At 36.7% G+C, this 24,739-nt stretch overlaps 1 protein-coding gene and 1 pseudogene across 9 annotated transcripts in view; one reads left to right on the top strand and one right to left on the bottom strand.

Moving 5' to 3' along the window:
- The window catches only part of LOC105299139 (lysocardiolipin acyltransferase 1), a 166,657-nt gene that overhangs the window by 49,477 nt on the left and 92,441 nt on the right, over positions 1-24,739 (bottom strand). For 6 of the 9 annotated variants that reach the window (XR_002782894.1, XR_002782893.1, XR_002782892.1 and 3 more), the window contains one exon: positions 23,310-23,426. Coding sequence is in view for 3 of the 9 variants with exons in the window: in XM_023536936.1 (XP_023392704.1) it covers positions 9,916-10,022; positions 23,310-23,426 (224 nt within the window). In the remaining 6 variants the exon portion in view is untranslated. Of the gene's footprint in view, positions 1-9,633; positions 9,660-9,900; positions 10,023-22,380; positions 22,475-23,309; positions 23,427-24,739 lie in introns of those variants that run through there. The other 3 variants (XM_023536937.1, XM_023536936.1, XM_023536938.1) reach the window with 3 other exon arrangements.
- Positions 5,017-6,674, top strand: LOC111746047 (annotated as a pseudogene).

The following is a 24,739-nucleotide window of genomic DNA, read 5'->3' as shown; positions in this document are numbered from 1 at the left end:
TTCTTCACGCTCTATCCCTGAAGAACTATTGTAATCGTGTTGCACACACTGATTAGAAACCCAAGAGAGATGACATTTTGTTCTCAATAAAACTAAATGTGGAACAATTATTTCAATTGGAAGACATGTAACAACATTTAAAAAGTGTTCTGAAGTTCACTGTCATGAAAGCTATGGCAGTAGGACATCTCAGGTGAACCTGAGATTTAATATCTGATGAAGAACAGGCCAAGTTGCTAAAGGATCCAACTGCTAAATAACCAATTTGCAGAATTTACAAAATGTATTGTTTACCAAAATCTTGTTAAACTATCAAGTTTGTAGCAATTCATATGGAAAGGAAATATTTTTAAAAAACTTTTGAAGACTTCTGCAGTTTGATTTGACTGGATTTCACTGGGTGTTTTATTAATTTGCTACATCTGGACAAAACTGAAGTGGGGGGGTGGGGGACGGAAAGGAAGGGAGAGTTTGAAGCCTCAGAATCCTGGAGCTCTGGCTCCAGACAGAGGCGCCGGTATCACTGATATAACTGTTCATCCACTTCCTGCTCCCCACCCTCCACTTACGTGCATGAATGATACGGCAGTACAAAAAGGCCTCTGAAGAGGATGTTTGGGGCCCAGCCACAGGAGCTCGAACTGGTAAAAAGGACAAGAAGAGTAAAGCGAGGTTTTTTTTTTTTCCTCCTCAAGGATTAGGTCTGACTCCCAGGGAGAGAGAAGATTCTAATTAAAAGCTGAAGGAACTCTTTCCAAGGGGGACATCCAGCAGGACAGAGGGAGTGCAGCACCCCTAGCCCTAGTGGGGCTAGCAGCTTGGGAGCACATGAGATGCAGCGAAGCAGTATCTCATGGCCCGTGCCAGCTGTGAGATGACCTGATCAAGGTGGCAATACACGCAAGGATTCCAGAGCAGACTTCTACCAGGTCAGAACCCCTGAGACAGAACTACTTGGAAAGTTTTGGCAGATACCGGAGAGAGATGCAGAAGCCCGGCTGGTGTTAACAGGACCGCACTGCATCTTCGGGCTAGGAAGACTTGGGGACATCTGGAATGACACAGCAATTTAAAGGCAGGCCAGTTATCTTTTAAACATTTTTCTTGGATAAAAATTCTATTAGAATTGTCCCACTTCTACTAGAATTAAACCATCTAAAAGGAGAGCTGTTTGGGAAAAAAATGTTTAAACAACTGAGTTCTTCATACTATAGATATTGTAAGGAAAGGGAGGAAATTATAAACTGTTCGAGTTTTGCTTAACTCTTTTATACCATTTAGTTTCCATTTTCTTTTATTCCTTTATCATCCTACTCTTTTGAAAAATTAATTGGGATGAGCCTATTTTTATAGATATAAAAACCTTACAAGAGGATTTTTCAGACTTCAGAATGTCAAAAGATAACTTAATACATCAAAGTTTGTATCTTCAGATGTTAGACTTTAAAATTCAGTACATCTAGTTTCTATTTAAAGTTTCCCTAGTGTGTTTTCTATTTCTGAGAAATTTTATAATAACAAATACAGTTACTAAAAATAATCTCTTTGAAATTACAGTAACCGCATGGGAAAGATGTTACATTCTGTAGTCTCAACATTATTTTTTTAAAAAGCACTACCATGTTTAAATAACCACAAACTGCTTAAAAGGTTTATTAACAAAGTAAACTGAAGTTCCTAAAATCTCAGAAAATCATGAAATCTTAGAATCACAAGAGATCTCAGATGTCTTGTAGTTCTATCTAGTTTATCCTCTTCCCCAATTCTCCATAAACTCTCCTCAAGGCAGGGGATGTTTCTAGAGGAAGGGACTGTCCATCAGAGTCAAGTGTTAGTGACGGGGCAAGAAGGGACAAGATCTGGGTTTCACAACCAGGTGGTCACTTGAAAGACTTCAGGTTCCATGGAAGATAAGGGGTGGAAGACTGACTATGAAGCGTTGTGAAGTTATCAGGGTTAGGGATGTGGTGACAGAGATGACAGCTCTTCTAAGAAGCCTGTGTCTGCAGGAAAGAAAGAAGTAGAATAAAAGCTGGAGTAGGGGTGGGGATAAAGAAAAACTGCATGATAAAAAAACCCCACATCTGTGTAGACATAGTTTTTCTTTGTCTTTTTAAAGACTAAAGATATCTGAATGACATAAATGCTGAAGACAAGGAACCATTAGTAAATTAGAGCTTAAAGACACGGTTAAGAGAAAGGAGATAAATCTTAGAGTGAGGTTTCCTGAGCGGGGCAGGAGGGTATAGGATCCAGTGTGGAGCTGGGGAAAAATGAAGGTTTACACAGGAGGAGGATCTCTTTCATTACAACAGGAAGAAATACTGAATGCAGACTCAGGTAATCTGCAAGTTTGAAGGAAGAAAGGGTAGTTTTTAGATCAGAAACTATACTGGGTTGAATAGTGTCTCCCCAAGTTCATGTCCAGTAGAACTTTAGAATGTGATCTTATTCAGAAATAGGGTCTTTGCAGATATAATTAGTTATGATGAGGCTGTACTAGATCAGAGTGAGCCCTAAATCTAGGATGAGTGGTATCCTTATAAGAGGAGAGGCACCGGGAAGGCCATGTGAAGATGCAGGCACAGAGACTGGAGTTATGTTACCACAAGCCAAAGAATGCCAAGGATTGTTGGCAACCGCTAGAAGCTAGACAAGTCAGGGAACGATTCTTCCCTAGAGACTTCAGAGGGAGTGTGGCTACTGACATCTTGATATCAGACTTCTAATTTCCAGACTATGAGAGAATAAATTTCTATTGTTTTAAGCCACCCCAGTTTGTGGTAATTTGTTACAGTAGCTCTAGAAAACTAATACAGCAACCAAGAATTTATTTTGCAGTGATCTGCATAGTTGGGGGGATTATCTCCATCAGAGGTCAAAGCCAGTGTAGAGAAGGCGGGCAGCTGGCAAAATGCAGGACTGCACTTCTGCCAGACGTGGGCAATAGGGCTAAGGTGTTGAGGATACTGACAAGAGTATGGTTTTAAAGGGTGGGCTACAGAGTATAACTGGGATGGGAGAAAAGAAGAAAGCAGGAGGATAAGTATGAATGGGGAAAAGGAATATAGGCATTAAGGGAAAAGAGATCTTAATGAGAGTAAAGAACAGCTAAGGGGGGAATAACTTTTGACAGTTGTAATGGAAGAGATTGTGGTCAGAGAATAAGATGTTTAACATTTAACAGGTAGATCAGTTCCAGAAGACAAAATCCCAAGTATGAAGTAGTAAGGGTAACGTGTCATCATGCAGACGGTGAAGTCACCAAAGAGAAAGGCTAGAGTTTTTGAAAAACGGTGATGTTGGTTCCTTATCAGGACAGCAACTAGTTCTTCATTTCCCACTGCCCCCCTCCCCTGCCCTGCCATTCATGGGTATCAAATAACATTGTTGGAAAGATCACTGATGCTTCGTGATGTGCTTGAGAAGCAAAGGGCATCACCGAAGTCAAAGACATTTATATTAGAGTCTAGAGTATAGTCAGTTCTAATGAATTCTAAAGTAAAAAGACTCAGACTAATTATCATTATGGAAAGATGTTTTTTTCTAAACTACATCAGCAACCATGACCAAATTCTGCTACTTGTAAAGGACAATGAACTAGAAAACTGCAACAAGAAATCTAAAGAATCTTCCAAAATAGCTCATAGTTAATAGCCATCTGCCATCAACCTCTATACAAAGCAGCAATCTTTAACCTTCTTTAAGGCTATGGTATCTGTACCTACCAAACATATACCTTGAATAGATTCACTAAGTCACCAAGAAGTCCTCTTTATTACTAAAACCATTCTGGATATGAATGGCTAATCAGAATAATTAACAACTGCAACACAAAGCCATTTTTGGCTATATGTATCAAGGGCTGGAAACAAAGAAAGATCAAGGTAGCCGACGGGCTCATAGTGCAGAAGGGCAAGGTCTGTTTATGCAAGTGCAGCACGCGCTGGCAGCCGTAGCACAAGCGCAGTTAAACTGCTACAGGAATTTAGGGGAAAGAGAGACTATTTCTGGCTGACAGAATCAGGAAGCTTCTTGGAGGAAATGGCCACAACTAGAAATGACCCCTCTTCCCTCATCTTCTCGTCCACTCAAATATCCCTACATATTAATTTCGGTAGGAAAAACAAAACAAAGCTAAGATCCTGAGTGATTTCTAAGCAAAATCTCACATATATGCACCAATACACAGAAGCCTGAAAAAGCCAATGTGTGAAAATAACTGTATAGGAAGAAACTGCCACAGAAGTGATGGCAGTTTGCTTGGCAAGATTCCTTTTCCTCTTTTCTCTGCATTTTATTCACTCCACTTGATAATATATTGGCCTACTCTGAACAAGTTCAGCAGATAAACCTAGAATCTGAGGGTTATATCTGTCCTGACCACCCTTTCCCCAGGAGAGAGTACGCTTTAGCACTGTCTGTCCAGAGACCGCACTGGGCTTTGAGGTAAGAAAACCTGGATATGAGTGGATGGATCAGTAGCACCGACACAAGGAAAAAATTCAAGTATGTGCTCTCCGGGCCTTGGGTAGGGGCAATGGCAGTCAGAGGACAAGGCTGCTATTGTGATGCAGAAGACAATTTATTGCACTTGAATGAAACAATGAAGCCCATGATCTCGGAGTTCACATAAGTGGAATATGAGTGGATTGCCATCTGTATCTCTCTATGTCTAAAATGGCAAAAGAGGCATTAGAAGCATCTGAGAAACTTCCAGTTTAGCTCCTCAAATGAATAATGCCAAAAAAAAAAGTTCTGAAATGCAAATTAAGATGTAAATACTGAGTTTTATTTTCACGATAAGCCACAACAATGTACTTCTAATTAGTACCCAACAAACAGCTACTTACATCTATTGGCTAACTTAGCTATACATTAAGTTTGTGTGGGCCAGCACATTAGATAAAATCACCAAAACATCTATTGGCTAACTTAGCTATACATTAAGTTTGTGTGGGCCAGCACATTAGATAAAATCACCAAATTAGAATATAAATAAAATCACCAAAATTAGAATATAAATAAAATAAACAGGTTCACAGAGCAAAAAATGGTCAGAATACGAATATCTGAATTATTAAAAATTGTGAAGTGATATACAAAGAGGCTGACCTTGGAGAATATGGCGCTGTGGGCAGCATGGAGCATGTGGGCTGTGGCCTGCAGCCCACATGCCGCCTTGGCACCTGCCGGGGCCCTGGGGCAGGCGCCTGAAGGATGTTGCACACTGGCCCCAGTCTGCTCTCCGTGTGTAAATGAAGAGAAACATGAATGGATAACCCCAGAAAATGGTATCAGAATAGTGGGAATCGGCAGTTTTGCACACAAAGGCTTAGGAGATGTTTACTGTCGTTTGCCTGAAGCTGGGCCAAAGTTGAACAAACGAGATGAGTCTGGTGCTTTGGAAAGTGTGAAAGCTTCTAGTGAACTCTATGCTCCTCTATCAGGAGTAACTGATGTTAATGAAGCTCTCGCAGAAAATCCAGGACTTGTCACCAAATCTTCTTATGAAGACAGCTGGCTGATCAAGATGACACTGAATAACCCTTCAGAACTAGATGAAGTAATGAGTGAAGAAGCATATGAGAAATACATAAAATCTACTGAGGAATGAACATGGAACCCCCTAAAGTAGTATGAAACAACTTTATCTAGCATAAAGTTGTCTTAAATTAGTGGTGGATAGAAGAGTTAAAATAGCAACTTTTAGTAATATCAATGGAAAAAGAAACTACAATGCTACTGGAAGAAAATACCCCTTAACTTTCTAATGATTGCATATGAACATAATATGCATCTTTTCTACAACACCCTATGATTTTTAGACTAGGCCACAGTTACATTCAGAATTCCTGAAATAATTTATGGTAAAATCCAGCTATAAAAATTATGTAATTCGAGGATAACAATATTGTTATCTTAAGCTTTATATAATATTACAACTTACTTACATCCATCCATCTGGATTTGGGACAAAATATTTAATGATCTTTCCACTGGAAACAACTGGCAGTGGAGAAAAGTTTTTGTTAGTTGCTACAGTGTCAGATGATGAACAATACTGTCTTAATTTTGCAATATACTGCATTTGCTTGTGCTATTTTTATACAATGAAGCAACAGCCTTGGAGCAAAACAAGAAAGTTTAATAATAAAACATTCAACTTCTTCAAAAAAATTAATTAATAAAAGAATGACCTTTATAAGAGAACAGCAGTCTTCTTCAATTTATGAAATGTTATGAGCTCCTAGACAATGGAAAGCAAGGCTTTATAAAGCTAAGAATTCTCAAGCATGCTCCATCATATTTTGCTAAGTCTAGCATTGCCATTTTCTGTAATCGCTGCCTCCTTGTTTTCATCGTGAGTTCTCCTCTCCTAGTCAAATCTTGTAGGGCCAGCAGTATATGATGCTAATGCTGGTACACAAAGTTCCTTCAGCATAGTACAGTGAGTCAATAAGATACTAAAAACAAATTTCAAAAGGAAACCTAATCCTTGAGTGTGTGGTACATTATGGCTTTAGCACCCTAACCATTAGAAAAGCCAAGATAAAAGCTGCATAATTAAAAAAAAAAGTTCGACACAATAGAGATTATGCTCAGTGTAAGCTCTTCATGCCTAGGTTAATATGAATAAGCCAAATACTAAAAACTTGAGCCACTAAATTAAATTAGAGTGATCATCTACAAATACAACATATTTCACTGCTATTGTAAAGGAGAGTGTGTGTGTGTGTATATATACATACACACACACACACACACACACACACACACACACACACACACACACACACACACACACACACACACACATATATATAATCTTTAAGTTGATGCCTGTGTGTTATTAGCTGGCTAAAGATTTCTAACAAACTCCACTGCTCTTCTACAATTTGGTTGTGGTGAATTTGCTTCATTCATTAATTTATTCATTCATTATTTACTGAACAACGTAGCAGCCCTACCTTAGGCAGACAGAAACAGAAACATAAATGCTGACAAACCCAGGATCCTTGCCCCAAAGGGAATTAAAATTTAGAAAAGCAGATAAAATATATTTGCAAGTTATGTGATTCTTAAGAGTGGTTCAATTGTTATGGAAGACTGGAGGGGGACTGAGAGCACTTTCTGTTGAACAGATCACAAAATAATCTACCTGAGCTGAGCATAAAAGGACAGGTGGACTTGATAAAAGGCAGAATGGGAGTGTTGCAGGTGGTGGGAAGGAGCGAGGCCAGTGCAGGCAATGAGTCACCACTCTGGATGGAGCTTACGGCTGTGGTGGAAGTCAGACTGGGCCTGGTGCTCAACACCGCTTTTACTTGTTTTCATAAGCTTCCTTTTCTCATTTCCACAGCAACTATTCCAAACTCTCAATGAGCAGCTCTGTCCTGTACATAACCCATCATCATCATTAGATTACCTAACCTCTGATCTGACAGAGAGAATGGCCTTCCATCAAATAATCCCTCACTTTCTCACTACCAAAACCTACATTCAAACCATATGTTCATAGTCAGCCTTGCCTCTTGCCCTAGAATGAGGAATCCCCTTAACTTTGTTTCTATCCCCTCCTAAGTTCTTAGCAAATGTACTCCATCATTAATTCAATTCACTTTCAGCTTTTCTGCTACTGAATTTTCTGTGCCTTTAAAAATATTCACATGCCATAGTTATCCTGATGTGGCTTCCTTCTACTAACTACGCAAACTCTCTCCTGTCCTTTTTCAGCAAACTGCCTGTAGGAATCACCTAAATTTTTTATCTCTATTTCTGTACATCAACCTTAACTCCTCTCAAATCTGGCACCCCAGTCCTGTGAAACTGTTCTGAGGTCAACAAATACATTCTAGTTGCTGCACCCAATGACTCTTCTCAGGCTTTATGTGCAAGAATTCTTTCAGCACCTAGAATCTGATACATTGCTGAAGTTTTAGAGAACAAATCCATAAAGTCCACGAGTATCCGACCTTGCAAACAGGCCAATACTGCTTGAAAAGATTAATTCATATCAAAGCAATATATGCAAATATAAAATTATGACCATTTACAGCCATATACAGAAAGAGAAAAAAAAATTTGAGTGTCTCATAACCATTAGTGAAAATACAAGTAAGACATTTTTCCAATGATTCTTTCCTGGGAAAAAGCTTTGTAATTAGGATGAATCATACTTTTTTCCTACTATATGCCATTATACAGTCTGTAAATACCTCAATTGTGGATTAAAAGAGATAAAAAAAACATGAGATGCAATTACTTTTACTGAGTCTTCCTTTAACCTGAATAGAATAAATGCAGAAATCTCAAAAGAAGACTGTTTTGGGATGACTATGATGATGATAAACCCAATAAATCTTATTTTATCTGAGAATAGTAGTAAATTGCTTAGGAAGATCATCAACTCTTAGAATACTAAGAAGGGAACAATTTACTCACCAGTCCCAGAGGATTTATAAAGTCATAAATAGCATCTTCACAACTCCCACTATTTCTGATTTTTTTTTTTTCCAACTTTGTTAGAAGTGAGACTTCATGACAACTAACACTTCCTCTCTAACTTTAGATCCTACCACGTAAAAAGATGAATTCTGAGCTCCAATCCGGCCACTCCCCATTGCTGGATCTCCAACTGTGACTGTACTCTCCCAATTTCTTTACCAGATCAAACTTTACTATTCCTCAATGTCTAATTCAAGGTCTAGTTCCCTAAATGTTCCCCTTTACTCTGCCACCTACTACAACCCTTCTCTATTATTCACTCATACATTGTTTCTGTGATACTTGATCTACGTGGGCATAGGGATGGGTTCATCATAAATTTTGATTCTGATGCTGTCACCAGCATGCCTTGTTCACACGGTATGAACTTTACATAGGCCTTAACTAAGACTCAGATTATATGCATTTACAAGAAAGACATTTTCTATAGAATATTTAAATATAAACACCTTTAATAAGCACAATTTTAATGACAATATGCACAGGGCTAACTTTTTATGATATGCGTCCCTTCGCCTAAACTCTGTTCATCTGTCAAGTCTAAACAGAAGTCAGTGTTTCCTAGCAAGTCTTTCCTAATTTTAGTTCTTACCATCTTAGTACTAATGGTCTCTGACTTATGATGGTTCAACTTACAATTTTTTGACTTTACAATGGCGAGACAGCGATAGCATAATAAATTATATAAGATATTCAAGATATTTCACTGATCAGAAAGGTCATTAATAATTTCTTTAATGAAAACTAATTGTTAACCTATTTGAACACTTCATTTGAGTTTATTATTATGAACTTATTGTGAATGCTAAAATTCCATTTTGGATGAAAGCAAGTAAGTCTCATGATCCAGAAAATAATGTTCAAAGTATAGCAGGCCCTCAAATAATGTCGTTTTGTTTAACATTGTTTTGTTATGATGTTGATGAGATGCTATAGGAAGTTAACTCTTATTTATATCAATTAGCCTATGGTAAAACTGGCTTCATTATATATCATTCTGCCACAGTTCCAAGAATCTATTGACAACGTTAAGTGAGGACTTAACTATACTTTCCACATACTCACATCGATAGTACCAAGTTCTTCTCCTGAGTGGAAGTATATCATGGCCAAGTGGTAGATCTTTTATAATAATGGCATCTAAGAGCAGTCTGCAAAAATAGGAATAGTTCGTTGTCCACATGTGAGGAATGCTGGTTAACTGAACTCAGATCTGCTAACCAAGAATAGTGATAACTATGCCCAGAAAAGGCATCGGCTAACACTTCATCTTCTGCTATAAATTAGCTCATTACCTTTGTAAATCACCAACAACTTTACGTAATGAGTAAAATATAGGAAGACCCTTTATGCCTTGACTTCTAAGAAGGTCACTGATAATTTCAGGTTTGACTAGAGTAGTTTTTCTCAACTCGGATAATAAAGCCCTAAGCACACGCACACTTTAATACCTGACTTTGGCACTGTAAGCCATGTTTTCCTTATTTTATCTTCTGCTAAAGGCCGTTTCAAATCTATGGGGAAACAAGGAAGATGTAAATCATTAATAAACTATGGGTACAGGATTTTTAAACTTTTGTAAAACATTCTCAAAAGTTCTGTCAAAGTTTCTACATAGAACCCCAAACTACTTTCCCGCTACATTTATACAACGCAAAATTAATCCAAAGAATGGAAAGTTGGGAAGATAAAATCTACCACTTCAAAGAAAGCAGCTGTTAACCTACAGAGTACAGCAAACAATGCTCAACACAAATTTCTGACATTTAACATCTAAGAAGTTGTGTAGCACCCACATAGTACCACAGGCTGGTTGGCTAAAAGGCTGTTTAAAATACCCAAGTCTGTAGATTCTTTTAAAATGTGTTATATACAATAAATAATAAGGAATCTCTGACAGGTGCTTACTTGACAGCACTCAAGTATTTGCTAGAGAAGTATTTTAGTCATGACAGACAGGCATGCAACATGAAAAATAGAGAATTAAAAAGACAAAAAAGAGTACAAACATGACACCTGCTGTCAAAAGATTTAAGACATTGACTTTTTTTCATGTAAAACATTATAATGAAAAGAATTGACTACATTGCAGATTACTGTTAGTTCAAATGATACTGTAACTGGAAAAGGTACTTTACAAAACAAAGATTGAGAAATAATTGTAAGTTAGTGGTTATATTACTTTTAATTTCTCCTTCAATTATCATTCTCTGTGAAAAAGATGACTAAACCACAAGGAAAAGTATTTGCATTGTTACTAATCACAAAATACACACACTAAAATAGGCACGCTATGTGCATATGCATGCTCTGACAGATTCTCCAAGTCAATGATCTTACCAAGTAAGAGAACACTTGGAATTTGCCCCATGTAGTCAAACATCATACTTTCTGCACAGGGCATGAAAGCCACTGAGGACACACAGGCCTTCCTGTCCTGTATGACTGTTAGGAGAAAGCAACACTTTCTGCTTCATGGAGTACAGAGGAGCCAGCTTATGATAACTGTACCAGGACTTGTTCTGCTCAGCCCAGGTTCTACGATAAAGTGAGTTTCAGTGCTTTTAGCAATCAGATAAGTGCAGGGTGCTTATGTTGTAAAATATACATATAACAATATATAATATATAATTATGTTACATATAAAATATAATTATGCAGAATAAAAGAGAAAACAATTCATTTAGAAAGCTGTTCAAACAATTTTCAACATTAATAAGAAAACAATTTCTATATTTAGTTTCACGTTTTGGGGGACTAATTTTTTAAGGATCTATTTTTCAAAAGTAAAGACACATGAACTTGGTTTGCATTTGCAAACACACACACACACACACACACACCAGCAAGGTCAGTATTATTTTAACAATGTCCTTGCAATACTCAAAACAAACATCAATTTATTTCAAAAACGAAAAATGAGAAAGGTCCTAACTGGAAAAATACAAAAAGGATATTTTAAATAAGAAAAAAATCTATAAAGCTAAACGAGAAGAGGCACAACCTTTATAAATAATGAAATGGACACATGCCCAGAATAAAGAAGAAACAAAATAAAGCTTTTTTGGACAAACCCAAAAAAGAAATATATCCACAATGAAATTATATACTATATAAAACCAAAAGGCAAGCATAAGTTCCTGTTAAGATGAATCTCTAGATTCAAGTAGCCAGAGATTTAGAATCTCTGGTTTTAGAATCAGGCCAACATCTCGACTTTGGCGAGAATAAATTTTGGTTTTCATATGAACAGGAAACTAGAGTATATTGTTACATACATTTTGCATACGCACTGAAACTCCTGTATTTTGCTTCCAAACAACATTATGAGGACATGGAGATTTAGCGTGCAGTTGCAACACAGTGACTTAACACCATGTTGGCACAGCTACTGGCATCCTCTGCTGTTTCATATCTCTCACTTTTGTCTTCAGAGGGAAAACTCACAAAACGTTTTCTTGTATGTAACAATATTCTTTATGGTTAGTATACAGTCTACAGAAGGTTATCACTCAAAGGCAGTTCCACAAATTTTACTTACAAAGCTTCTTCCACAATTCTGGGATTTTAAGATAAACATATTTTGTAAGTGTCACAGTTATCAGCATATTTTTAGCATGTTATTCTTAAGAAAATAATATAAACATTATAACAGAACATCAATATTTAAGCACAGACAAGCCTTTTGAATAAGTAAAAGATAACGTGTATATAATTTTCACTCATCCATAAAAATGATAATCTCCTAACCAATAGTAGAATGTATATTTTGAGAATTTTTTTTTATTAATGATGCCATAAGACATGCACTCATTATTACCCAGGCCTATCTTTCTCACCAGTAGGCATTTAGAATAGCTGACTGATGTTAGAGATGTAGGAGACAGCCTAGGACAAGACTTTTTTCCTACTGAAGTCAAGTGGTACAGAGAGGTACTGAGAATTTGAAACTTGCTGAGTAGAAATACTAATAAACCAGGGAGACATTTAAAAGCCACAATTCCATACTGCTTTTTCATATGATCAAATGCCAAGACCCTGTTCATTTAGATTACAAATAACATGTTTCTGTGTGTCCCTTCTAACAGTATAGATAATCTTTTTTTTAAAAAATCAGCCTTTTATCCCTCCGTGGTTAATAAAACAGGAGACTGTCTTATGAGAGCATTTATCAACTGTGCACCTGCCTTATGTGGCCCTCTAGCACTGCCATAAATCTAACCTCTGTTGCAATAAAGGGGTCAAAATGAATTAATATCTGCCAAGTGTCTGATGTCTAGACTGAAGGTGGTAGGAGGCATTACTAATCAATGAGCGTATATGTGTGAGATGCTGAAAACAGATCTACAAAAGTCTGTACAAACCTAAACTGAATATTGAGCACTATAATATTCATGCACTGGACTAAGGCCTCAGAAATGAAAAGAAAAAAGACACAGTATCTACCCTAAAGGAGCTCAGAGCCCAAAGGAGAGACAGAAAAAAACATCACTGATTATAAAAAAAAATGAAAAAAGTGACTAAGACAAATGTAAAGAGTACAGTGAGTAAGAAGAGGGAATTTCAGCAACCTGAAGAGGTCAGGAGATTGTCCGAAGTGGAAAAGGCATGTGAACTGTTTTGAAGGGCCAACAGGGGCTACCCAGATGACTAGGAACAATTTAGGAAAAGAAATAGCGTGAGAAAGTATATCCCACACAGCTGGAATGACGATAGGAAGTGGGGTCACAGCAAGAAACAAGACCAGAAAGGCCACACAGACAGACTGAACTTGGGCAACGGTCTGCTGACTACATGCAGGGCACCATTTTCTGAAGCACTGCAAAGGACACAAAAACACACAAATCTCGACTGTTTTCCGAGGAACACGCTGGCCAGCCTCAGTTTGGATGTAAAGTGGTCTTCGATTCTGTGTGAAATCTCAGCAGGCTCCTCACCTTCCCTAAGAGAATCCTACTCCCAGCAGTCGCTAGTAAAGCCCTTGGCCATGCACTTCACTCATGATACAAAATATCTGTACAACAGATGCTTTGTGAAGAGTTATCAAACTCGGTACAAACCAATTCTCACCAAAATCTTAGTGAGTGAAATACGCAGTCTCTCCATATCTCTAGAGCTAAGATACAGGAAATCCACATGCAGCCCACGTTTCGACCTCTTATGAGGCTGCTTTTACTGACTGCTCTTTTTCATTCTGCCACAGCCAATGTGGGAGAGCTCCCTGAGGCTATGTGGAACATTTAACATAAAGAGAACACAAAGCTATGAGGACGCTGGGCATGAGAGTACACAGTGTCCTGTAAGGAACCATGGCAGATCGTCCTCTCAAGTCCTTCAGAAATGATCATGCTTCTTCTGAGCATGTGGCGTGCTTTAACCTTACGGACCTCGTCAATGATACCATTCAGTTTCCCTCCACGAAAGGTGCCAGAAAGCTCAGGGTCAATTTATGAACCCATGTTTTATAGGAACACAGAAACCTGTAACATATAGTTTGTATATTAACCTTACAACATATGTATGAACCTTGTAACATATATCGTATACTAACTTCACACTCTTATTTTCCCTTTACCTTAATTTCTTTTATGTTGTGGCATTGCTGTTATTGTAGCGGACATATTTACATTTAAATCTTTATTAGAACTTTAAATCTTTACTGGAACATAGCAGGGTATAAAATTACATCAAGCAGCTAGCTGACTGGTTCAAAAAACTTAAAGGGTGTCTATTATATGCCAGGCCTGTGCTGAAGGCTGAGAATAAAAACCGTCAATGGGAAAGACTTGAAGCTTATGGTCAGGAAACGTGAGTTAATGGACAAAACAGACAATTAAACGACTGATAATACTGTAGGAAAACATTTACATAGGGCAGATATAGTAGGAAAAGCATCTCTACAGGGAACACAGAAGTCTAACATAGCTGGAAAAGCTTCTCGCATGGCCAGTTATCTAGGCTGCAGCCTACAGCCCGAGTACGAGGAGCTGCGCTACAGTGGCGAGGGCTCCGAGTACTGGGAGATGATGGCAGTTCAGTAAGGCTGGGACACATGGTGCCACAAAGGAGGTGGGTGAGGAGGCCAGAGGTAAGCAAGGACGAGATCATAAAGAGCCTGGTAAATCATGTTAAAGAAAGTAGATTTAGCCTTGGAGCACTGTGAAACCCAGGAAGAGCTGAGCTGGGAGCTGACACGATCACATCTGCACTGCAACAGTTACTGAGGGCTTCCTATTTTCCAGGCTTTATGTACATGGCTGCAATGAATCTTCATAAGGGTCCTACAATATCGTTTAAAGTAAGTACTATAATTACCATATCTTACAGATGATGAAACAGGTTTACTGAGTGAAAGTGACCCGACTAGTCACACTGCTAATCCTGGTGAAGCTAGAATTCTAACCCAGGCCTTTTGACGCCAGAGCCTAAGAGTCTAACAACCTCACTTAAAGGTTTGACAGTCCAGCTACAATGTAGAGAAAGGACTGGTTAAGGGGAGACCAGAACTAGGAAGACCAGCTGAGCAGCTGCACGATAATTCGAGGGAGATATGATGGCACTGAGAATGAAGAGAAAAAGATTAATTTGAGAGATGCTGACGAGAGAAAATCAAAAGGCCTTGGTTGGGATTTCAGGGCATGTGAGAAAGGCTGAGGGAGAGGAGGCAAGACATGACTTCCAGGTTTGTGACTTGAGCAACAGAGTTAATGATACATAGTTGTTAAGACAAAGGTTCTACAGCCAGACTCCCAGCTCTGCTATTTAAAAAGTGGGAATCTTGTACTATTTAACTTTTCTGTACTTCAGTTTCCTCATGCATAGGATGGAAATGATAATAATACCTTCTCCAAGAATTAAATGGACTAATCCACGTGAAGCACTTAGAATAATACTGGCACATAAGCACTCAATATCGTCATTGCCGCCACCACCATTCTGAGGTGTGGGGGTTATAAGAGGAAAAGGGGAAATGACAAGTTCAGTTTTGAACACATTGAAGCTGAAGTGTCTACAGAGCCTCCAAGTGACAAAAATCACATTTATGGCTCTGAACTGAGAAAGGGCTTTGGAATAAGGATTTAGACTTAGGAGCCATAGCACATGGATGATCATTGAAGCCACCAACTCGAATAACATGGCCCAGGAAGAATGTGTGGAGTGAGAGAACAAGGGAACCTTTGTTTCTTTGAGAGCCTTATGAGGAACATAAACATTCAAGGGACAGATCGGTATAAAGAACCTGCAAAAGAGTCTTGAGAAGTAGTCAGAGAAGTAGAAAAAATGAGAAGCTAAGGAGAGAGCTTATTTCAAGAAGAATCAGCAGTTCCAGATGTTGCTAAAAGGGAAATAACATAAGGCTGAAAGGTATTAACTGGATTAGAAATAAAATCCTTGCTCTTAATGTTAAGTCTAGGAGACAGGGCTACAGCAGTCCTATTTGGAAGATAAGAGGTAACATGCATTAAAGAAACTATTAGTATAAGGTCTACTGTGCTAAGTCCTATTAGAGAGGAAAAACATTGAGTCCAGATAACTACTAGCTGGGGGAAACAGGACTCTTAGAAGATCATTAAAAGAAGAACAGTATTTGGAGTTTAAAGAGCAAGGCATTGCAGGTTTTAGCTGGACAGACATAACCAGAAGCAAAATTCAGAAAGCATAAGGCACAGTCAGGAACAGTCTATTAATTCAGATTGACTCCCATTGCATGAAGTGGGGTTCTGAGAAGTAAAATCTTAAAAGAAGATTGGAATCATATTTTAGAAAGTCCTGACCAAAGAATATGGAGGTAATATAAATATTTAAATACCTTTCCTCCCTGGAAAATGCTTAATCTTTAATTCTCTGCTTATATGCTACCTCTTCAATGTCAATCTAGGTAAAGACAGACTAACCTTTCTTGTCTTCAAGTTACTTTCTATTCATGTCTCTTATGACACTGCATTATAATGTTTCTTAAACCTTATGCTACTCAAAGGAATGGGCTGTGTCTTGATACCTCAGTAAGCCAAGCAACATATGTGCCCAAGAAACATTTTCAGAACAAAATAAACATATATGTGATTAAATTAGAGTGGTACTTTGTGGATACTGTTAGCTGTGTGCAATATGGATTCACAAAGGAGAAACCAGAGGCGGACCAGTCAGAAAGCTAGGAAAAGTGAAAAAGAAATAATAGGATCCCATGTATGGGGCCACTGTGAAAATATAGGAAGGTGGGATGTTTCTAAGAGATGCATCCAAGGCAATGTTGAATTTGGTGACTGAATGAAATGGGGCAGAGCATAAAACTTTTTTAAAAACTAAAAAAAGTATTTACTTTTTAAAAGTAATTAGACTTAGAAATACATCCTTGGAAACGTATCCTAAGAAAAGAATTACAGAGATTCATGCATACTTTAGTATTATTTATAGGGGTGGAACACTGGAAACAATTTAAATTCTGAACAATAGAGGACTAGTTAAATAAATAGCAGCCCCCCTATTTGATAGACTACTATGCATATGTTACTATATCATACTTAAAAAGTTATGTAAGGATAATGAAAAAAGTATATAGTCAGTTAAAAAAACTTTATAAAACAAAATATATGATTTGACCCTAATTTTGTCTTATCTATATAAAAATGTGACAAAACACAGAACGAATGAGTACATGTAACAAGGCAGGTACTGAATATTTCTGAGAGGTGACTGGCAAGATTATAAATGTCTTTTTCTTTGTAATTAATTCTCTAAATATTTTTTTACAATAAATATGTTCTGTTTTATAATAAACAAACATCTTTTTTGTAGCGAGTAAGCTAGTTTGAGAAAATCAAGTCAGGCTATTTTTTTGAGAGTTGGTGGCAAAAATACAATTTGAAAGAACACATACTTTAAGCAGCACATTTTTTTGCTGTTGTTTTGCTTTATTTTAAGGATCAGAAAAATGGAGAAGGAGCTGATAAACATAGGATCCAGAAAAATAAAAGATGCTTACAAGAAAGGATAGCCTCGATGTATTTTTCTGCTTAAACAAAATGCATAATACAGCCTAGGATCCCAGGAAGAAATCTTGGAGAGGTAAAACAACCTGCAAACATGACATTTTTGTAGTATTTACAATAGAAAAACTGTTAACTTATTACATAGTGGGAAGAACATGGCCTTTGGCATCAAACAGACCTGGGTTTAAGACATGGTGCCTCCACTTAGCAGCCGGGTGACCCTGGCAAGTTGCTAAAGAGAGCTGGTCTCCTCAGGTGTGGCAGGGTGCAAACACCACCCAGCACAGTTATGAGAACTAAGCGATCTGTATGAAAGCGGTGAGTGATGTAGCTGTCATCCCAGACATCTACAGACTGTGATTAGGCAGTTCTGAGACTGGACCTGAGTACCTGTGTTTTAAAAAGCTTCCTGAATGAGTCATTACACGGGTGAAGGAAAGAAATGTGAACAATTCGGTGCTTGGCACATGGTAAGTACTTGATAAATGTTAGATGGTTGTTTTTATGTACAGAATATAGGGCTTCTATCATTTTTCATTAAGACTGTCATGACTTTTTTCATTAAACAAAACGACAAGATCTGTCCTAAGTAAGCATCTCAGATGTTTTTGCTATCAGAGAAGGGGGAGAGGGCTCAAATGAACAAAGAAAACAATATAAATGCCATTTTTGGTCGAAAGCAGTACCATGGCATTCAAAGATTCAATATCAGTGACTCCAAAGGTCTCTGACATATGGTCATGTATAATTTTGCTGAGGCAAATTTGAGTCATTTCTGCTTCATGATGTGGAGGACCAAGTCACTTAGTTGATCTGTACGCTTTTTTATCCAAATTTCATTTAGGTTTTGTTGTATTCTATTCATCACCATAAACAGACAAAAGTTTCATTCTTTATAAAATGGCCTCAACTGCTATGCTAAAGATATCTGCGAATTTAGGGAAATGTAAAAGGTCTCAGAAATAGTCTAGCAAATGTCAAAGATCTACTGTACAATTACATTTAACATAAGGGAAAGGTCTTATCCTATTTCATAAATAGTTTCCAGCAATAAAAGGTCGCATAGAAAGGTCAGAGTACATGGCATTCAATGCACCCAATATTTTAATAATTCGTCTGCCTTTCTTCCTGGCCTCCTATAACAGGCTGGCTGTTAGGAAAGGTCTTCAAAATACAATCCTGGGGGAAGCTCACCAACTAAGACAAGTGCAATGTGAGCCACAAAGAGTAGTGGCTCCTGTTGGCCATCTTTACTAGATACAGCCACTGCAGGCAAGAGACTAATAGTATTATCAGTAGGTAGCTGTATACAAAGCAAAAAGTTCAAGAAATTAAATGGTCTAACCATGCTTTGGAAGACTGAGCTGTTTATGGTTGGTATACTGCTTTTACTTCTTAGGTAACTAATACGAACTTTCTCAGAGTAGATGGGAACTACAGTAGACCAAAACAAGGGAGCCAAAGATAGAGCTATCAGATACCGCATTTGTAATCTGGGCATTAAGTCAGTAATTCTCTCTCCCTGGATATAGACTGAAGACTTTTGATCAGGTGTGCTGATCCTAATGGGAATTTATTTTTTTCTTTAGTGGTTAACCCTATAACCCCTAGAAGGAAAGACAGTACTCCTCATTCCTTCACATTTAGAATTTAGGTATATGAGCTAAATATGGATTGAAATATGAATTGTTTTACTTTGAATTCAAAAAACATTTTATTTCAAACCCAAAACTTTAATAGATCCATACGATTTAGAGTCTTAACACATGAGCTGAATTTGCTGGATTGATGTGATCAAGAAAAAAATAAAAACCTGATTATTTGGGGGCAGAAGATACATTTTTCAACAATAATGGCTCCATACGACCTTCTTAATACTGTCTGTTACTCTACAACACAAGTCTTCAGCTCAAATTGGTTTTGCTTAGCTGACTGCTAAGACAATGGCCCAAACTCTGCTCTTTCTTATACTCTTCTTTTCCCGTCCTCAGCCATTCTCATTTTTTATTGCCTATTTTTATTCTAACCTCGGTCTCTAAGTTCCAATGGAAATTGAGCTTCTTGAAGAAGCCTTACCTGAGTATTTCAGCACTACATGATCTCTCTTTACAGAACACTCCTAAAATTACTCAGCTAATATTTATGTTATATACCATAAAACTCAGCATGTAATTATATAGTACTATTACTTTTTAGACTTTTTCCCATGTGTATTATTCTTATCTACCCATGAAGATAGTAAACTGCTGGAAGGCAAGGTCAATCTTAACCAAGACATCCCTTCCTAAAAATATGAACTGTTATCCCTCACCCCCAATTACTTTAACCTAATTTCAACTTGTTTCGAATGTGCACACTTGTGCTGCCTAATGGTGAAAGTAATCATTGCATGGGTACAACTCAGTAATTGGCTTACAAAACATAACAGATCCAAATAATGGTTGCACCAAATCATTATTTGTCTAAAATCAAAGAAGAATAAAGCTATTGTTACAAAACGAAGCACCAAATATGATAAATATAACTAAATTTTGGTGCACTGAGTTAAAAGTTTACTAAGGTGTGTAATTTAAAAAGTTCTCATGTAAAAGCCTCTTTTCTCTAAGTTAGCAACCTCCTTTGGGGTTAATATAGTACTGAAAAAAATTATATAACCATATATTGAAATGCTCTGTGATTAGAGGTACATATAAAATAAATCATCCATGACGGATACCAATCAGTGCAATATATAATGCTGAGATGTGCTAGAACACTATGCTTGTCTTACTTTTCAGATAAGAAAATAATATTCAACTCAATACTGATTGAGTCTCTACTATGGGCACGACTTTCTATATCTTTAAGAAGGTTATGATCTAGTAACTGTATAAAGCTAGTACACAGATGATAGAAATCAAGGTACTCAGGGCAAACTTTTTGCAATTATTATTACAGGAATAACAAATCTGTATAAAGTTATATAATGGGCATTACATTTCAAGATAAGTATATATTTTCTAAATGTTCTTGATGACAAAATATATTCTAAACAGGCACAAAAACTACTTGTTTTTCTCTTATTCAGGGCTTCCTGATATGACTTTTTATCCTTATCCTCTTGATGTCCTAAACTCCTAATTTTCTCATTTCTGCTATTAGATGTGAGCAAAACTAAATTCAGTTACATGTGTGAGCAGTAAAGATATTATTTAATGATAATTGGTTTTAATATGTGGTCTCCAGGATTCCAGTAGTATATTTATCTATAATGGTCATTTGTTTTAACAGCAAGTTTCTTTTTCAAATTGCATATCAAAAGCAGATCTCAGGTGCCTGAAGATCAGAAGGTTGTGCTGAGCCCTGTCTGAGTCAGAATCCTTTTCTAAAAGAATACTCTGGCCTAGATGACTTCTAAGATCCTCTTCACCCCTGATTCTTAATGAAACTTTTTCTTTTCACTTGATGTCCCCACCCCCGCCACCCCCACCACCAAACTCCTGCCCAAAGCACAGCTGCCTGCCCTGCATTCTCCACCTGATGCCCCCTTGGCTGTGCTGGCTGCCTGTCATTTCATAACCACCTCTCTGTGACCACTATCTCTCCACGATCTGGCCATTTAGCCTTTTTTTCTTTTTAAAAATCTCTCTTGAAGAAAACCATCCAGATCACTATTGTTAAAAAGGTGCTTTATTAACAAAATTCACACTACAAATATGAAAGGCACCAAGTTACAGTAGAGAGAGCATGGTTATTCAGTCAGATAAACCACATTCCAATAATTTTGATGAGCTTCTTCAATTCACCTCAATTTCTGCTTCAATTTGTCCTACAAGTTAAATATTAATAATGCAACTACCATGTAGGGTTGTTGTGAGGATTAATTGACAGAATACTTAGCATAATGCCTGGTATGTAGCAAATAATAAATGTTAGCTGCTGTTATAATCATCATCATCATATTTTTTATTTCTATTATTATATAGGTCCCATTCTACTTTTCTGACTGAAATAAATGGAATCATCTACTTTTCTAGCTGAAGCAAATGGAATCATCTATGTTTCTCTTTTTTACAGATATAAAGAGGGAGGAAATCAGCTGCCAGTTCTGGCAGGAAAAATTATATACTGTGGTTGTTGACTAGTGCTCTGAGTAATGACTAAGTAATACGAATTCCCTGAAGTTATAAATCAGCTTGCTACTAACATATTTTCCAGATTTTAGAACAGAGCTCCATTGACATATCTTTATCCACTATAAAATAATCTCTCAATTACCCTGCCTACACTCAGGTCTTTATTAGCAAAAGATGTATTCCAAGATCATGCTTGTATTAACAGAGAAATCCAGTAGATGAATATGTTCCATGATGTCAGAAATCATTAAATACTATAAATTCACAGATTATGTGAGGAAATAAAAGACATATTGTTGAATGAGAAGGGAGAGTCTGAATTGGAAGCCACATTAAGTGGTACCATGATAGAAAAAAAGTTAAAAATAAAATCACTGTTTAATTGTCTCAGTGCCTCCCTCTCCCATTCCATGGGCAAAAAGAACTGCATTCACCATGAGCTTCTATGGGTAGATGGACACTCACTATTCAATATATGACATAACCCATCAAGCCCATGAGTCCATTCCATATTAGTTATAACAGAATTCCAAAAGCAAGCTAAGCTAATAGAGGCAGTATTTTAGGTTTATAATGTGATTTTGGTTTGACGGTACATTTCTTTAAAATCATGGGTAATTCGTTGTAAAAATGCTTCATCTTGGCAGAGTTTATTAACTGAGGTTATACTTTGTATCTTAAAGCACATTAAACCCTCAAGAAATAACAATGATGTCATTTACGAAAAAAAGTAAGAACTTTATACTTACATAATGTTCCAAGGTCTTTCATGTTAGGAACAAGCAGTTTTGTGACAATGTAGCAATTACCAGATGAAGGTGATAATTTGTCATAGGTGTCACCATTATACAATATGACTTGCTAGAAATCAGAGTAGAGAATAGAAACGTGCAAACAAGATTTTTCTTCTGCTAGGTGGCTGGACTTTGAATTATTCTTATAAAATTAACACTTCAGCATGTTTCTGGGTAGTTTTTCAAATATATTCATACGTGTACTATTTGTATGTACACATGTGTATATGAACACATAAAAATATAAATATGCAGCTATAATAAAACATACAATTAGTTTTTTTACATAAGAATATCAAAATGTAAACATTTAAATGGGTGTTGGGTATGATATTGTCAGTGGAATCACTTTGTCCCCATAGGCCCTTCAACAGACGTGTGAGGTAGTTAGGAGTATGCGCCACAAACTAGGAAGCAGAAGAATAAGGGTTTATCCCTGACCTACAACAACTGACACACCATCTAGATGCCCATTCTATTTAACTACTAACTACTATCTGCCTTCCTACTAACCAGAGGCATTTGCTGGAGTGAGTGCAAAAGTGAATGTTAAAATATATTTTAAGCTATAAAGAACTATAGTATAAGTAACTATAGTATAAGATACTTTCAAGACAGTTTTGTTGATTTAAGAAACATATAAAAATAGAATGATGGTCTAATAGTATATTATTTTCCGTCTATTCCAAAAAAGGGGAGAAATGTTTTTTTACAAAGATATCTTTTATATTTCTAAAGAATACAAAATAAAACATTTTAACACATAAGGTCAACGTAATGTAAAAATATAATATCTCATTTCTTGAAATAAAATATGAAAAAGTGCTTGTAAATTCTAAAGGTCTATATTTTTTAGCTATTTTTGCCACTTACATAAAGTGTACTTTGAGATGGGTGCTTACCTTCTCTTAGACGGTCTACTACAAAGGTAAAGCCTGTAGTTCTTGGTTGTAAGACATATTCATATTTCTGGAGTCCATTTTTTTCAGCAAAATCATTACTTCGAGCCTTGCTATTTTCTAAACAAAACAACAGAATATTAGAAGCCATAAAATGAAGATAAAGTGATAGGAAATAGTGCAGAATTTCTTTAATAAAAGTGGCAGCTAATTTTTCTGCAACTATTGAATATAGTACACTGAGAAGATATAAACGCTTTAGTAAATACCTAGTAAAGATCCTATTTATTGAAATTTTGAAATTTTTATGTTAAAGTATCAATAGACTTTTTATAGCAATTTATAAATTCATATTCAAATCTTTAAAATTCTTTAAGAGATTTCATAAAACAGTAAATATACAATGAAAACTGAAATACAAACAAAATCCTAATAAACTAAAATTTTCAGTCTTTTCATAATAAAAATTGAAATACTAAAATATAAGATAAAGTGGTAATAAAACATAAGGATTCCAATATCCAAAGGAAATAACTAGCAATCTGTCATATATATCAGATCAACATTTTTTTTAACCCAATAATTTAGGGCTTCAACACAGAGTGAAATATCTGCCTTGCTCAGACACAGAGCATGCTAATATTACTAACCAAAACCACTCCACAACAGAATAGGCACATGATCATGTACAAACATCTGAACATGGTTTGGCTGAATATAGTTACAGAGTCAAGTATATGTTCCAATTGCTGGCAAAAACTTCATTTTCCATTCCATGAGGTAACTTCATAAGTTCCAAGAAGTACCAAACCCATTATTCAGCAAATATATTTGGAAAAAGTAAAGTGTTCGGAATCTGGCTAAACTCCTGGGGGAGATCATGAAATGCCTTCGATGACAGCAGATGTTAGAACCTGCAATCCTCAGCTGCATCCTGAAATTTATAGACTATTCCAAGTCGCAAAGAAAAAAACCTATATATAAAAATACAACTTTTCCTAGGAGTAAATTTAAGACCATGAAGTACTCAAAAACCTCAAAAAAACGAACAAAAAAAACCAGATGGATTGAAAATATTCAAAGAATACTCCTATAAAAGATGTTACTTTTATTTAATATATAAATGAGGAATTGAGTCAAAGAATTAAATACCCACAGATGCCCCAGCAAGGCAAAAGTAAAGGCTCTAAACATTAACAGTAATAGGCATCTTTCACATTCATTTGAGGAGAATATCCTGGACATGGGGACTACAAAACACTTATTTCACTGACAACTGGCAGGACCTTACATGGGATGAAGAAGCCCAGGGACACTATAGTGATGAGTAGTTAACTTCTCTTCTCTTTGCTCTTCTAGTTATTCACAGACTTTGGGGAAACTAAAGACAAAACTAAACTCTGTTGTAGAATGTGGATATAAGCATAAGTAGT

Source organism: Pteropus vampyrus, unplaced genomic scaffold, assembly GCF_000151845.1.
Source record: "Pteropus vampyrus isolate Shadow unplaced genomic scaffold, Pvam_2.0 Scaffold173, whole genome shotgun sequence".
Classification (NCBI taxonomy): domain Eukaryota; kingdom Metazoa; phylum Chordata; class Mammalia; order Chiroptera; family Pteropodidae; genus Pteropus; species Pteropus vampyrus.
Note: the sequence above shows the minus strand (reverse complement) of the source record. Positions and strands in the feature narration are given on the sequence as shown.